The 15,000-nt window shown below is 49.2% G+C and overlaps 1 protein-coding gene across 2 annotated transcripts in view; it reads right to left on the minus strand.

Moving 5' to 3' along the window:
- LOC138634293 (fidgetin-like) overlaps window positions 1-15,000 on the minus strand; it is a 29,480-nt gene that overhangs the window by 14,401 nt on the left and 79 nt on the right. Inside the window, exons 1-2 of one of the 2 annotated variants that reach the window (XM_069721088.1) lie at window positions 14,789-14,858; window positions 13,808-13,838 (exon numbers count right to left, since the gene is read on the minus strand). In XM_069721088.1, coding sequence (XP_069577189.1) covers window positions 13,808-13,832 — 25 coding nt within the window. In that variant the 5' untranslated portion in view covers window positions 13,833-13,838; window positions 14,789-14,858. Of the gene's footprint in view, window positions 1-13,807; window positions 13,839-14,788; window positions 14,859-15,000 lie in introns of those variants that run through there. The other variant, XM_069721087.1, reaches the window with a different exon arrangement.

Raw genomic sequence — 15,000 nt, forward strand, 5'->3', positions numbered from 1 at the left:
ACGGCCGCCATCCCCTGACGGGCCCCCGACGGTCCCCTGACGGGCCCCCGACGGTCGCCCCTCGTACGAGCAGATTCGGGGTCCCTGTCCGCCGGAGTCGGAGCAGTCTGCCAGCAGTTTGTCTCAAAGTGAGGGCATCTAGTCAGCTCCGGCAGCTGAATATCAAGCTGGCGTCTCCCCGCAGCTCGACTTGACACAGTCAATAGCTCTGCATTATTCATGGTGGTGGTGGATGGGTGGAGGTGGAGGGGAGTGGGGGGGCCTTCATCGCTGAGGTCTTGATTTCGACGGGGCCGCCCTGAACTTTTTTTTTTTTTTTTTTTTTTTTACAGGGAGCGAGGCTGGCAGGACGCCGTGGCACCTTCAGCGACTGTTTATCGTCAGCGGGGGAAAAAAAAAAAAAAAAAAATGACAACGTGCGGCACCAGAAAGGGCGCCGGCACTTTAGAAAAAAAAAAAAAAAAAGAAGAAGAAAAAGATTCGTCAGCGAAGGCGTATTTTGTTCGACGGCTCGAAAGTTTTGACACGATACTTTTAAACGCGACCCCCCCGACCCTTCCCTTTAATTATTATTATTTTTTTATTATTAAACGAGACGAGCAAAAAATAGCCCGCGTTGCGACTTTTTTTTTTTTTTTTTCTTTCCCTCGTCAGCTCCTCTTGTTTCGCCATCAAGTCAATAAACGCGGATCACAAAGCGAACATGGGGAAAAACAACAACCCGCCAGCGCCTCTTAATGTAATAAAAGAAAGAAAGACAAACAAAATCAAATGTTGCTCACGCGTGTTTTGTTTCGCTGATTTCCATTACACAGACCAAAAGACATCAATTAGCTAAAGTGCGTCCGAGGAGAGACACAAAAAAAAAAAAAAAACACAAAAAAACCCAACAAACTGTTATTTTGTAAATCAAACAAGACGCAAAAAGAGATTTAAAAAAAAAAAGACGACGGGGGCTGCTTGATATCAGATCTCGGAGGAGGAATTTGACGGGCGCCGACGAGCAGAAGGCGTCTCGGGAGAGTTGGACGAGGGAGATGATTTAATGTGATCATAGGGGACGCTCATCTTTCAGGGAGCGGGGTAATAATGAGCAATCAATAACGTCCTTAACCGAGTTAGAAGCGAGTGGGCTGACAGCAGATGTAAGGCTCCGGCTAACAGGCTACGTCTGATCTCACATTACCGCGCCGGATCTGGGTCGCACACGCACACGCACACACACACACACACACACACACACACACACACACACACACACACACACTCCTCAGGTGACGTCCGGCGGCGTCTTGTCACCGTCTATCGATCAATAGGCGTAATCACGTTTATGAACTAGGTATAAAAAATAAAAAAAAAATAAAAAAAATGACAACCACTTGCTTTTTACAGTGTGCAGAAAACACAGAAATTCTAAAAATATCCAGACGTGACCGAGACGGCCGCGGAAATAAAAAAAAAAGGTGACGAGTTCACGGAGGAGCTCAGCTCCACAAATGTTGTCCGTCAAACTGTTCAAAAACAACAACAGTCAAACGAGGAAAACGTCTCTCCGGGTTGCGTCACGTGACATCTTTCTACTCAATGCCACCGAAGAAGAACGCAAAATATGATATTTATTAGTATTTCTGCCCTCAGAGAGAGACCAGGACCTTGATCGTAGCACTTGTTCCCCCCCCACCACACACACTGTATTTGCAATATTTCTCACGGCAGAACCGGCGTCTCTGAAAAAAGACGCTTTCAGAAGGAAAAAAAAAAAAAGTAATAATAATATTTTTTCCCCACGACTTGTATTTTTCCGCTGAAACCTTTTGGCTTTTTCTCTTTTCTTTCGTGCCGGTCGGCGAGGACAGACGTGGTGGGATGTCGTGAGGTAAAGAGGAAAAAAAGATGGAAAAAGGGCGCGAAGCGTTTGTTATTAAAAGAGACGGGACGTTAAGATGAGGCCTGTTTATTTTTTTTTAAGGAGGGGCGGGAGGGGTGGGGGTTGCCACGGGAACCGTGACATTTCCATTTCGGAAAGTTAGCGGCGCTCCCGAGGTACCGAGTTGCCGCGCTTGTTTTTCGAAACAGCTGACCAGATGTGTCCGAGAGGAGGGGGGAGGGGGGTTTGCGAGCGTCTCCTAGCAACAGTAAAAAAAAAAAAAAAAAAAAATGTTCTGGCGCTGTGGGAAAATCGGAGAAAAAAGGAAAAGCACACTACAGATTTCTATAGCAAATTTCACCGGCCAGATGCAAACTTCAAATGCTGTGAAGGAGGAGGGGGGTGGGGGAGTGGCGGGGTTGTGTGTGGGGGAGGAGGGGGATCGGTGTTTGTTCGGTACCTGTTACACGAGCCCGGGCTCTCGAGACGTTGCTACGGCGATAGGGGAGGGGAGGGAAGGGGGCTCTTATCTTATCAGGCGATCGGCGACGCCGTCGGCAGGAAATGAGGCGCGCGGCAGCGATGCCCGACGACGACCACGACGACGAACGCGCGGCTCAATTACCACACGGAGGAGGAAACCAAAATAATAATAAAAAAAAATAAAAAAAAGAAGCACAAAGACTCGAAAGTGGACGAATTGAATCGCCGACGTCGTACAAGTCGTTAGTCGGCCTCGTTTAAAAAAAAACAAACATTTTGTTATTTGACGCGTGCGCCCGCTCGTATTACTACCCGACTCGTTTGCCACTTCTCGTCCGAGGCGGAGACGGGAGGGAGGGGGACGGGGGACGCACGATGAGGACGGCGGACGGAGACGAGAAACCGGAACGGCGAACGGACACGAGGCGAGAGAGAGAGAGAGACGGAAACAAAGAGGAACGGCGATGGAGGAGGGAGGAGGTGCTGGATGTGTGCGCCGCGTCCCGAGGGATCACTTACTCAGTATAGACACAGCACTGGAGGACAGAGCACACAACAAGGGTTCATTGGCCAAAATCCTCTCTCACACACACACACACACACACACACACACACACACACACACACACACACACACACACACACACGATCCCTCCGAGCGATATTCCTGTAAGCACTTGCCCACTGAGAATAACCGCATTGACTTGAAGTGGGAGAGGAGGAAGAGGAACGATAGAAGGAGGGAATAAATAAATAAAAAGAGAATAAAAAAAAAAAATGGAGGGACGAGGAAGCAGCAGCAGCAGCAGCAGCAGCAGCAGGAGGAGGAGGTGGTGGAGGAGGAGTGTCCACCTGGCCGGTGTCCAGGGGAATTAAACAAGTGTGTTTACCGCCGCCTCTCAAGCGCTCTCAGCAGCGCCATGTTAGCCTAATGGCACGGACATGAAGCCAATTGATTTGCGGGCCGATAGACCTGTCCTCCACAGCACGGGCAGATTACCCAGATCACCGGCTCCACATCGAGCACACACCGCCTCCCATTCACACCCCGCAAGGTGTGTGTGTGTGTGTGCGTGTGTGTGTGATGTGAGATCGGCGTTAATTCCCCGACTTCTCGCACAGCGCAGGTTGCAAACTTTTGTGTGTGTGTGTGTGTGTGTGTGTGTGTGTGTGTGTGTGTGTGTGTGTGTGTTTTCCGGCTTCGTTGCCCCCCCCTCCTCCACCCCGACGTCATCGTTTTTTTTTTTTTTTTACGAATCCTAATTTCTCAACCGTGTTCCCGTTTGTTTGTTTGTTGTTGTTTTTTTTGTCGTCTGCGTAACGTCGAAGAAGAAGAAAAAAAAAAAAAACGACATCGGACTTCTCTCGTTTCCGCGTGAACAGAATCTGACGCGGTAACGCTCGCGTTCATTTAGCTGTCGGCCGCGCGGGCCCGACGTCCGCTGAGCAGCCGGAGCCGACGTTCGCGTCGGGGAACGGACGGCCGATCGCGTCGAGGCGCGATTACGAAAAACTGTGTCGGCCGATTTTGATCGTAGCCGACAAACTAAAACCGCCTTCTGCAAAGCCACGGCAAGAAGACTCGCGTCACCGCATTGTCTTCCGCCTGAACGTTTAAGTCAAGTGGGCTTCGGAACGCCGACGGCTGTTTTTCGAGCCGACTTCGGGAGAGGGCTTTCAAACGTCGACCGGCTCACCGTCGCGTGTGCACGAAACGATATTCAAGTCGAGCCGTAAACACCGGGCAGAATAAATAACGAGTTTTCAACAACGAAAAAAAACACACACACAGAGAGAGCTAATCGCGAGCGTAGCTTCTTCCGCGCCGTCGGTCGGAAAAAAAGGGAATTCGTCGAAATGCCGAGTCAGCGAATATCAAATGAAACCGTCCGGCCCCGGACTTCTGAGGAAATGACGACTAATCACCGACTAATTAGCCGTTACCGATGGGGCTTTAGAGCGCGCGCACGCACACGCACACGCACGCACACACACACACACACACCTGATGTTTTTTTCCAACCGGGTAGTATTTTTTTCCCCCCAGAGCCGGCCCCGTGCGCGCTGCACACCAGCGGCATTAACGGCGCATATTGTTTCAAATTGAATGTAACAACCCCCCCCTCTCCCCTCCACCCCACCTCATCTCCGCCCCCCCCTCCTCCTCCTCCTCCTCCATTTAAAAAAACTAAAACCACCCTCGCCCGCAGGACAATGAAAAGACCACACACACTTGAAACTACAGTTGTCCGTGCGTACGGAGACGCCGGGCGGCGGGAATAATTCCACCTTCTCCACAGTTTTCACTCACGTCACTGTCCCACTTGATAAGCATGAAAATCCATTTATCTACAAAGGGGCTGGACGCTCTGTATCGGACAATGTCTCTTTCATGGTCCCCTCGGAGGCCCCCCCCCCCCCCACCACCACCACCCGAGTCCACAAAGCCACCCAACTGACTCCGACCACGTCTGTATCAGGCCACGTTCATTTGATACAGACACATCAAGGGGGGGGGGAGATATTGCGGCGGCGTTTTTTCTTTTTTGTGTGTGTGTGTGTGTGTGTGTGTGTGTGTGTGTGTGTTGTTTTTCCTCTTTTCCACCCGTGCATCAAGAGGAGTGGAGCCGGTTCACAGAGACCCCGAATGTGCGCTCTGAAACATAAAAGGACAACGGAGGGAGAACAAAAAAAAAACACCCCCCCCCAAAAAAAGACACAGCGGACACCGTGCGTGTACGCCTGCATGGAGAAGAAGAAGAAGAAGAAGAAGAAGAAGAAATAAAAGCATATGGAGGCTCGGCGTCATTATCACTCAGCCTTTTCTCCCTTCCTCGTGAGAGTTATTCTCTCCGGGCTGCAGGGGTGAGCAGGAGGACGGAGATCCAGAATTAGGCCTCTGAGGAGGAGGAGGAGGAGGAGGAGGAGGAGGAGGAGGAGGAGGAGGAGCCGTCAGATTACAGATTAGAGGGAGGGGAAGTGGTGGGATTAAACGTCGCGTTTATACTCGGAAAATGTTGAAAATAATAAAAAAAATTAAAATAAAAAAACCCCGCGCCTCTCCGGGATATTGGAACCGATATTCATCGCTCACCTAATCCACACCTGTGTGAAATAAGGAGCTTTTACAACGCGATGAAATAACTCGGGGGGGGGGGGGGGCACTTTCGGCTTTGACGACGCTACGTCTTAACCGTCCCTCCGGCTAATGCGGCTAATGAATGAGAAAAGAAAAGAAAAAAAAACCCGCTAGCGGGGGCTAACGGCTCTAATTCTCCTTCACAGGCTATCATGTTGCAGCCCGGAGACGGATCAATACCATTTGCTCAACACACAGGAGGCCCGGGGATCTATAAAAGGGCTTTTATTGAGTAATTAAACACCCATTACTGTCCCGCGCAGCCAAACAATAAATTTGATCAGCCTCTCAGGCGGAGAGAGCCCGGGCCGTGATTAATACCCGGTGCATGCATGACATAAAAAAAAAAAAAAAAAAAAAATGAATAAAAAAAAATAAAAAATAAAAAAAAAAGAGACCGCGATGACATTTTCCCCGAGTCCCGTTGCCGGCGACGGCGACGAGAGTTCGGATGTTTCAAGGTTGTTCCGGTGCCGGTCGAACACTTCAGGGAGGCCTACGACGTCAGCAGAGACATTACCCCCCCTCCCCCTCCCCGCCAAGTCAGCCCCCCTCGTCCCCGGCCCGGGGAGTCCGATCTCACCGGTATCGCCTGTCCCGAGACACGCCGTGCTTTTTCTGTCCCACGCGCTTTAAAAACTCCCAAGAAAAAGCGGCGTTTTAAACCTCCAAAAAAATTAAAAAATAAAATAAAAAAATGGCCGCTGCTGGCTTTAACTGCCTGAAGTAAAAAGAAAAAGAAAAAGAAACAATAAACCTTCTTTTTTTTTTTACGATATTTTTAAACCTTTAATGGTCCAACTAGTAATTCGTCGAGGCCTTTAAAAAAAACGCATCGGCCGCCGATACTTTCCGATATTCAAATTCCTCGCTCGTGTAAACACACCCGGCCGGTAACGCCGATTCTGCACTAACGTAAAACTCAGACAAACGACTACGTTCTGTACAAAAAAAATAATTTAAAAAAAGTTCTTTGTAAGTTTTCACGTCGGGGCTTTTTGCCAGTCGACAGATCACCGCCGATATACCGACGCGCCGTCGTCGGGTCGATATCGGCCGATAAAAAAAAAAAAAAAAAAAAAAAAATCGACATCTGTCGCTTTCAACGAAACAAAGTCGTTTAAAAAAAAAAAAAAGGGCAAAAAGCAAAGCGCGACGAGCTCGGAGACGAATTGACTTTCGAAAGGACGTAATAGTTGGCCGATGTTCTGGAGGCTAAACGGGAGCGTGAAGGAGAAGTTCTCATTGTGCGAAAGAGAAACTTTTACTTCCACGGACACCTTCAATTCTGCCGTTGACCTCTACCATAAATGTATTATTCAAAGTAGTTCCAGACAAGTGGGAGGACTATCAGCTTTTCACACTGACTGTATGTAGTTGGACTTTTCTTTTTTTTTTTTTAATTTCTCTCCCTCAAAATTTCCCAACGTCCTTCTCGAACACTTCCACAATTCGAAAGGGGGAAGAAAGAACCCCCTCCCACCCCCCACCACACACCCCCCCACCCCCCGTTACAATCCCATCCTTGTTGGAGAATATTTAGCGTTGTTGAGCCAACAATATGGCATCTGGGTGATTCTCCTAAATATGAATGGGACCATTCACGGGGGGCTCAATGGAGTCGCTTTGGCACTGGCCCACCCTCCGCCACCACCACCACCACCACCACCCTCCACCACCACCTCCCTCCGCCACTCAAAACAATGTTCGGCGCAGCGGTCTTGGCACATTTCTACCCCCCCCCCCGCCCCACCCGAACCTCTTCGGGGGGAAAAAAAAAAATCAACAAAAGAGGAACTCGAAGCCGTCCCTGAAACCCTCCAAAGCATTAAGCCTCCGTGAGATGCAAGTACTTGGCACAAGCAAAGCGATTTAACGACAATGGGGCAAATCATACAGTGCTTTGTGAGATTTAGGGGGGGGGGGGGATACAATAAGCACTCCGTTTCCAAAGCACACATTAGCAGGCATGTCATCGGGACCCCACACACACACACACACACACACACACACACCCCCCGGGGGGTGGTGATGGTGGTGGTGGAGGGGGATTTGAGCAGCCTTTAGAGGATCGTGTAGTGAAGAGGATAAATACATGTTACCGGGTAAGATGGAGCGCTGCCAGTGTCGCCCCCCCCCCCTCCATCCTCCCCCCACACAAACACACTGTTGGATTTACAGTGCGAAGGGAAAATAACATTAAGAGAATAATCTTCTGACCAAACACAAACTAACCCCCCCCCCGCGCCAACTGAACCCATTTGGCTTGTTAAGCGCGCAACGTCGCGGCGCATCCGAAAATCAATTTACAACCATTTAGCCGAGCTCAAGAGGTTCCGGATGAGGATGGTGATTTCTCGCCTTAACAAAACAAAAACAACAAAGAAAGACGGGGAAAAAATAAAAGAGAGAAACCAAACTCCTAAAAAAAAAAAAAAAAAAAAAAAACGACACACACACACACACACACACAACAACAACAACAACAACCAAAACTTGTTATAAAAAAGCGCGGCGCTCGCAGCCATGCTGACCTCCGAAGTGCGAAAAAAAACAAAAAACCCGGCAACGGACAAGCGAGACACCCACTCAAAAGTCAATACCATGTGTGCCTCCTCTTTTTTTTTTTCTTCTTCTTCTTCCCTCCTTGCATGGTTAATGCATGATGCCAGGTAGGGGGAGACAGACGGAGAGTAGGATCTCATTATACGCCGCGTGCTATCATTAGCCGTCTGCCACATGTGTCCGTCCTGCCAGCCGAGTCACGCGAGCAAACATCCTAATGCTCTCGCCGCCTTGGTTTCCAGTCGGGGGGGCGGGGGGGGGGGCAACACACACACACACACAACAACATAATCACAGGTAAAGCGCACAAACATCCACCCCCCCCAGTCCTCCCCAGAAATATCAATATACACCGATCAGAAACGCAGATATGAAAAAAAAAATGTGTCCATGAAAGTTTGTTGCACCGAATTGTGTTTTCCGTTTTTGTGTTGTTGGTTTTTTTGGGTTTTTTTGGGGGGGTGGGGGGAGGGAGACGGAAACGAGGAGTTTAAAAAAAGGGGGGGGGGGGGGGGGGGGGGGGGGGGGGGGGGGGGGGGGGGGGGGGGGGGGGGGGGGGGGGGGGGGGGGGGGGGGGGGGGGGGCAAAAGCGTTTCATAAAACGGAAAAAAATAATTGGCGGCCGTTTGCCGCTTCGCGTCGGCCCGTTCGGATCGGAGATCAAAAACAAGCGTAGGGAACTCGGTTTCTACGATAACAGAAGATAAATATAAATGTTTACGTGGATTACAAACAACAACAACAACAACAAAAAAGAGGCTTTATTGAAGTTTCGCTTTCCCGTCCGCCTACTTTTGAAGAGGACCGACATGATGTGATCCGTCCGCTTCATCATTTGCGGAGCAAAGTGAAAACTTTCATTTACTTTTGTCGGTCTCACGTTGTGAGGATCGCTGCTTGTTCTTTGGTTGGTTGTTGTTGTTGTTTTGTTGTGCTTTGTTTGCGGAACAAAACGGCACGTAAGGTCCGACCGGACGCTGACTCCCGTTATTGTTACGGTTACATTTAAAGTCAAAAAAATGTAATAAAAAAATAATCGGTATTAAAAAATAATGGAGGACATCCCCCCCCCCTCCCCTCCACGACGTCCAAATCAAATCAAACTCGAGCTCCTGTTTCCCCGGTTTTTGCGTCCGTCTCCCAGAAGGCCACGGGGCGGCTCGGTGATGCTGTGCCACACGCCCGGCCACTCAACATCCTTTTGTGTGTGTGTGTGTGTGTGTGTGTGTGTGTGTGTGTGTGTGTGTGTGTGTGTGTGTGTGTCTCTCCCCCTCTCCTCCTCCTCAAACACACACACACACACACACACACACACACACACACACACACACACACACACACACACACACACCAATTCATCGTCGCCCCCAGTGAGCTATTGTTCATTAAAGCGCGCGCACCTCTTGCAGTTTACCAAAAAAAAAAAAAAAAAAAAAAAAAGTGTCGCCAACTTACTCGCCACTCGCTAATCAAGATGTTCAAATTGAACGTGTGTGTGTGGGGGGGGGAGAGAAGGGGATGGGAGGGGGGCAGCAGACGGTCGACTATCTCGAGGCTCTCGCTGTTCAACAAAATCAGATCATCCAGCCGGAGAAGAAGAAGAAGAGGAAGAGGAAGAAGAAGAGGAAGAAGAGGAAGCGGCAGTGAGAGATTACAGTCAAACTCCTTTTTTCTTTTCTCTCTCTCCGATTGTCAGTTTCTTCTTTTTGGCCCTCTGTGTTTAAAAAAAAAAAGAAAGAAAGAAGCTTCACGTCGTGGTGGTGGTGGTGGTGGTGGTGGTGGGGAGGGGGGGCGAACCGGCGGCGAACTCGCCCCGCGTATCGACTGCACAATTTAACCGGAGACTCCCGTTGGCGATAACCTAATTAGAAAAACAAACGCCGCCTCCTCGTCTGAAGGCACGACGCGAAGGATGAGCGACGACCGAAGGTCCGACGGCGCCGAATACTCCAAAGTGGAAGTTGTTTTCTTCTTCTTCTTCTTCTTCTGTTTTAATAAGTCCTCCGGCGAATTTAACGCTTCCACGCGCTGAACGTTTTAATATCTCGAAACTTCAAACACGTGGTGGGATTTGAAAGTAAAAACAAAAAAAAAAAAAAAAAAAAAAAAGGGAGATGATGCTTTTTAATGCGGGAAATTCACATGGAAATGAATTTGGCGGAAAAGGGGGGGATAGGAAGAGGAAAAATCTGGGAATTTTAGTGGCGCTGATCTGAGATCAGGTTGTTGGTTGTTTTTTTTGGGGGGGGGGGGGGTGCTCTTCTAGTTCTCAGCCGGTGACCTGAGCTAACCCCGGAGCTGCTGCACACACACACACACACACACACACACACACACACACACACACACACACACACACACACACACACACACACACACACACACACACACCTCTTTCCACCGGATATTTAACAACAACAAAAAAAAACTCCAATCAGATCACTCGGAAGGAGAATTTGATTCTTTTCGTGTTTGTTTGTTTGTTTGTTTGTTTTTTGCCCGATCGTCCTCGTTCTTCTCTCGAGCTTTTCAGTATTTCGTCCGCGGACGCCGCTCGTCTCTCTTTTCTTTTTTCTTTTTGTAAGTACCCCCGCGTCAGATGTCTGACTGGATAATGACCAGTCAGCAACTGAGAGAGATGTGCGAGGGCTGGAGCGTGTGAGAACGGTTCAGTTGCAACAACCCCCCCCCCACACCACCACCACCACCACCTACCCCTCTCCCCCGGCATAATACAAAAATAAAATAAAATAATCCATCAACCGGCAACTGTCAGTCACCCCATGAAAAACACTAAGAAAGTCAGCGTAGCAGTGGGGAGAAAAAAAAGAAAAGTGGGGGGGGTGTGGGGGGTGAGGGGTGGAGGATCGAGTGGATCACGGTGTCAACGATTTTAAGCAATTGGCTCATCGACGGCGGGGGACGCGGGGCGGCTACCGACAGCTGCCTGCTGTCTCTGGGAAGAGGAACTTTAGATCAGCGAGGAGGTGGTGGTGGTGGTGGTGGGGGTGGGGGTGATAGTGGGGGGCGGGGGGGTGGACGGCGCTGTCAGCGCAGGGGAGACACACAAAGACTACGAGGAGCCTCCGCTTTTACAGTCGGGCTGACACGCGGGGCGGCCCGGCGCTGTCTTCTGGGACGGAGACGGAGATGGACGAGGAGGAGAGAGAGAGGAGGGGAACTAAGTGGACACAAAGAGTGAGATAAGATGAGAGAGAGCGAAGGAGACAAGACGGGCTGACGCACTGTCGAGCAAAACGTGGACGGGGAGGGAGGGGGAGGGGGACGAGAGAGACGAGAGAGACGGGGAGGAGAGAGCGAAACAGACAAGACAGGTCCGAGAGGGATTTGTTCTATTTGCATGCGCCGGGGGCTCCCATGGGGGGTCCGGGCGGGCGGGCGGGCGAGCGCGCGCACGCGCACGCACACGCACACACACACACACACACACACACACACACACGCACACACACATGAAATAAAAAAATAAAAAAAGAGAACACTTAACATATTTGCTAAAAGATGACAACCCTGCCCGGATCTCGTTTGAAGAGGCTCCGCCGATATGGACTCAGGGAAAAAAAGGCATAATACAATACACACATCCTCTCGCTTTACATCTGGCAGGAGTCCCACAGGGGGGAGGGGGGGGGGAGGAGGATGGAGGGGAGAGGAGTGAGGGGAAGGAAGGGAAGAGATCGCAGCTTCCGGGAAACAGGTAAAAGAAAAAAAACAGCTTTTAATGGTAAACATTACAGACTGATAGAAAGTGTCAGGATAATTTATTTATACGGCCCTGCTGGGAGTGTGTGTGTGTGTGTGTGTGTGTGTGTGTGTGTGTGTGTGTGTGTGTGTGTGTGTGTGTGTGTGTGTGTGTTTATATCTCTTCTCTGTTCATTTGGGAGGTGAAAAAAACAAAAACAAAGAAAGAAGAGTATTTAGATAAATAAAGGCACGATATCTCCCCCCCCACACCACCACCACCACCCATTATCCCTCCTCTTCCCTGTCCCTATTAGCTGTGTCGAGGAGTAGGGGTGTGTGTGTGTGTGTGTGTGTGTGTGTGTGTGTGTGTGTGTGTGTGTGTGTGTGTGTGTGTGTGTGTGGGTATAATGAGGGGGATTATCGCTACTGTCACCGCAACACGCGCAAACACGAGCGGACGCACATCTTAAGCCGGCGGAGGCAAACAAATAGACTTAGATGGGAATAAACAAACAGCCGAGTAATATATGAAAATATATATATCTACATTATTTACAGTACACACACAAACACACACTCAACTCCGAGACGCTCTGCACGCACACACACACACACACACACACACACACACACACACACACACACACACACACACACACACACCGAAAAACAGCCAATAAAGAGCTAAGTTCTAAAGACTTCCTGGTGACATCACGTCCACTCATCTGCATCGTTCAAGTCAACCAACAACAACAACAACAACAACAACAAAAAAGGGCTTTTTTTTTTTTTTTTTCTTCTTTAAAAAAATAAGAGCTCCAACCTGCGTGTCAATTTCAAAATAAAACGCCTTCCGATTATTTACGTGGAAAGGTGAAGGATGTGACACGTGTAAACACACAGCAGCAGCAGTCGGGGAGGATGGAGGAAACAGTACGTGTGTGTGTGTGTGTGTGTGTGTGTGTGTGTGTGTGTGTGTGTGTGTGTGCGTAGAGAGAGTTACACACACACACACACACACAGAGAGAGAGAGGGGAGAGAGCAAAAGGTGAAAGGTCGAGTCCTCGCTAATAGCTGCTACGAAGAAAAAAAAAAAAAAAACGAGAGCGTGCGATCGTGGAAGTCGGCGGTCTCTCGTTTCGAGCACAAAAAAAAAAGTCGTGGCCGTCGTCGTCAAACGTGCGACGGCGCTGCAGGATGATTTTTTATTTTCATTTTATATATACCCGTCATCTCGAGGCTGGATTTTTTTTTTTTTTTTTTTTTTTGCAGCCGACAGTGTGGCGTCGATCCCGCGTTCACCTCGCGCGAATTATGCTTATTTTTTTTTTTTTTAACGGCATAAAGCAGAAAAAAAAAAAAATAGGGGAAATAAAAGTGCAGATGACGGGAAATAAATCCTGATATAAATATGCATTTCTTCCACTTCGAGGCCTCGTCCGAGTCCAAACACATCCACGTCCCCGTCTTCAGAAAACTTCACGTTCGAGCATCAGAACTTCTCAAAATCTGCAAGTGTCAGCAATTTTGTTGTTGTTGTTGAAAGTTTCCAAAAACAAAAATTAAAACTGCAGATGTTTTGCCTTTTTTTTTTTTTTTCTTTCTTTCTTTTTTTTTTTTAGCACCTTAGAAATAAACTGAATGAAGCCGGTGGTGGGGGGAAGGGGACGGATTTAAATGTAACGCACGTGAATTAGCAGGTTGTTGACAGGAGCCTGCGCTCGCGAGAAATTATCAAATAAAACAACGAAACAGTTCTGCATTCATCCCGTAAACAAACAGGCGCAATTTAAATGGAAGCTGGAGGTGTGAACGTAAACACAACGTGTCGTTTCGCAATAACAAAAAAAAACCAAAAAAAAGGCGTCCTTGTTTTCTCCATCACCTCCACCAGCTGCTCAACCTTTTTTTGTTTTTTTCTCCTTTCTTTCTTTGGTTTTTTTTTGGGTTTTTTTTTACAGCTTGTAACACAATATGTGACAATAATGATAAGAATGAGAATAATAACGGAGGGGTGACAGTCGAAGAGAGAAATAAATTGCACCTACCATAGACGCTGCTGCTGCTGATCATGTCGTGCTGTTACAGGGAGAGGAAGACAGAGAGGAAGAGGAGATGAGAGCATTGGAATTAATTTGTGGAGGAAAAAAAAAGCGGAAGGAAAGGATTCCCTCTAGAGCAAAACAAATAAATAAAAATATTCAACAACAAAAATACGAGACACTTTTTTCTTCTGTTTGTTTGGTTTTTTTTAGTTGTTGTTGTTTTTGTTTTTTTAGGGGGTTCAGATTTCAAGCCCTGTGAAAGGTGGGTCTTTGGAGCCGGCAACTCAATAGGAGAGGCATCTAACCTACATGCATCTCATTAGAAAGTGGAGCCCGGGATGACAGGCAGCGGTGGAGAGAGGAGGAAGAGGAGGAGGAGGAGGAGGAGGAAGAAGAGCAGGAGGAGGAGGAAGGGGGGGGGGTCATATGGAGAAAAATCAACTGGTGCGGTTCAGTCTGTGGAGTTTAATGTGCTCAGAACGCCCTATAAAAAAAAAGAGACAAAACGCACGCGCGCGCGGCGGTGTCACCGGATCCCGACGCGCGCGCGCGCGCCGCGCACACGCATGGGCAACTTGTTGTAACCGTATCGCCGCCGCGGCGGCGGCCGCCTCGAGGAAGCCGGAGGAGCCTCCGCGCGCGCGCGTGTGTGCGTGCGCGCAAGTTATGTGTTCAGAGTGCCGCACAGCCCGAACACACACACACACGCGCGCGCGCGCACACACACCCCGTACGGAGCAGCCGACGTGTGCGAGCCCCTCGCCGCGGCGCAGGTGCGCTCCTTCTTCACCAACAGACATAAATCTCATTTTCACGCCGCATCGTTCGCAAACTTGTCAAATCACAAAGTGCACGTGCATTATTCCGAGGTCCGCCGCGTGCGCAGGCTGCTCTCCGCTCGTGCTCTCCGTACCGACTCCGTCTGCTCTGACCGCCCGGTCTAATTGCAGACGCAGCGGATCCCCGGGCTCCTTCTTTCCTTACCTGCTTTTCTTTCTCTTTTTTTGTTGTTCTCTCTCTTCCTTTCTTTTTTTTTTAAATTTTTTTTTTTAAATTTTTTTATTTCCTCCCCTTTTTTTTTTTTCCTCCTTCCGCGACAGGTCGACCTCTCGCGCTGGGAGGGGGGTTGGGCGGGGGGTCGGTTAGGGTCGCATCGATCCCGGGGACCGGTGCTGCGGATGCTCGGGGCGCCGAGG

This window comes from Brachyistius frenatus, unplaced genomic scaffold, assembly GCF_029030835.1.
Source record: "Brachyistius frenatus isolate BFR_SWC_R1_liver_20210118 unplaced genomic scaffold, ASM2903083v1 Contig_256, whole genome shotgun sequence".
NCBI lineage: Eukaryota > Metazoa > Chordata > Actinopteri > Embiotocidae > Brachyistius > Brachyistius frenatus.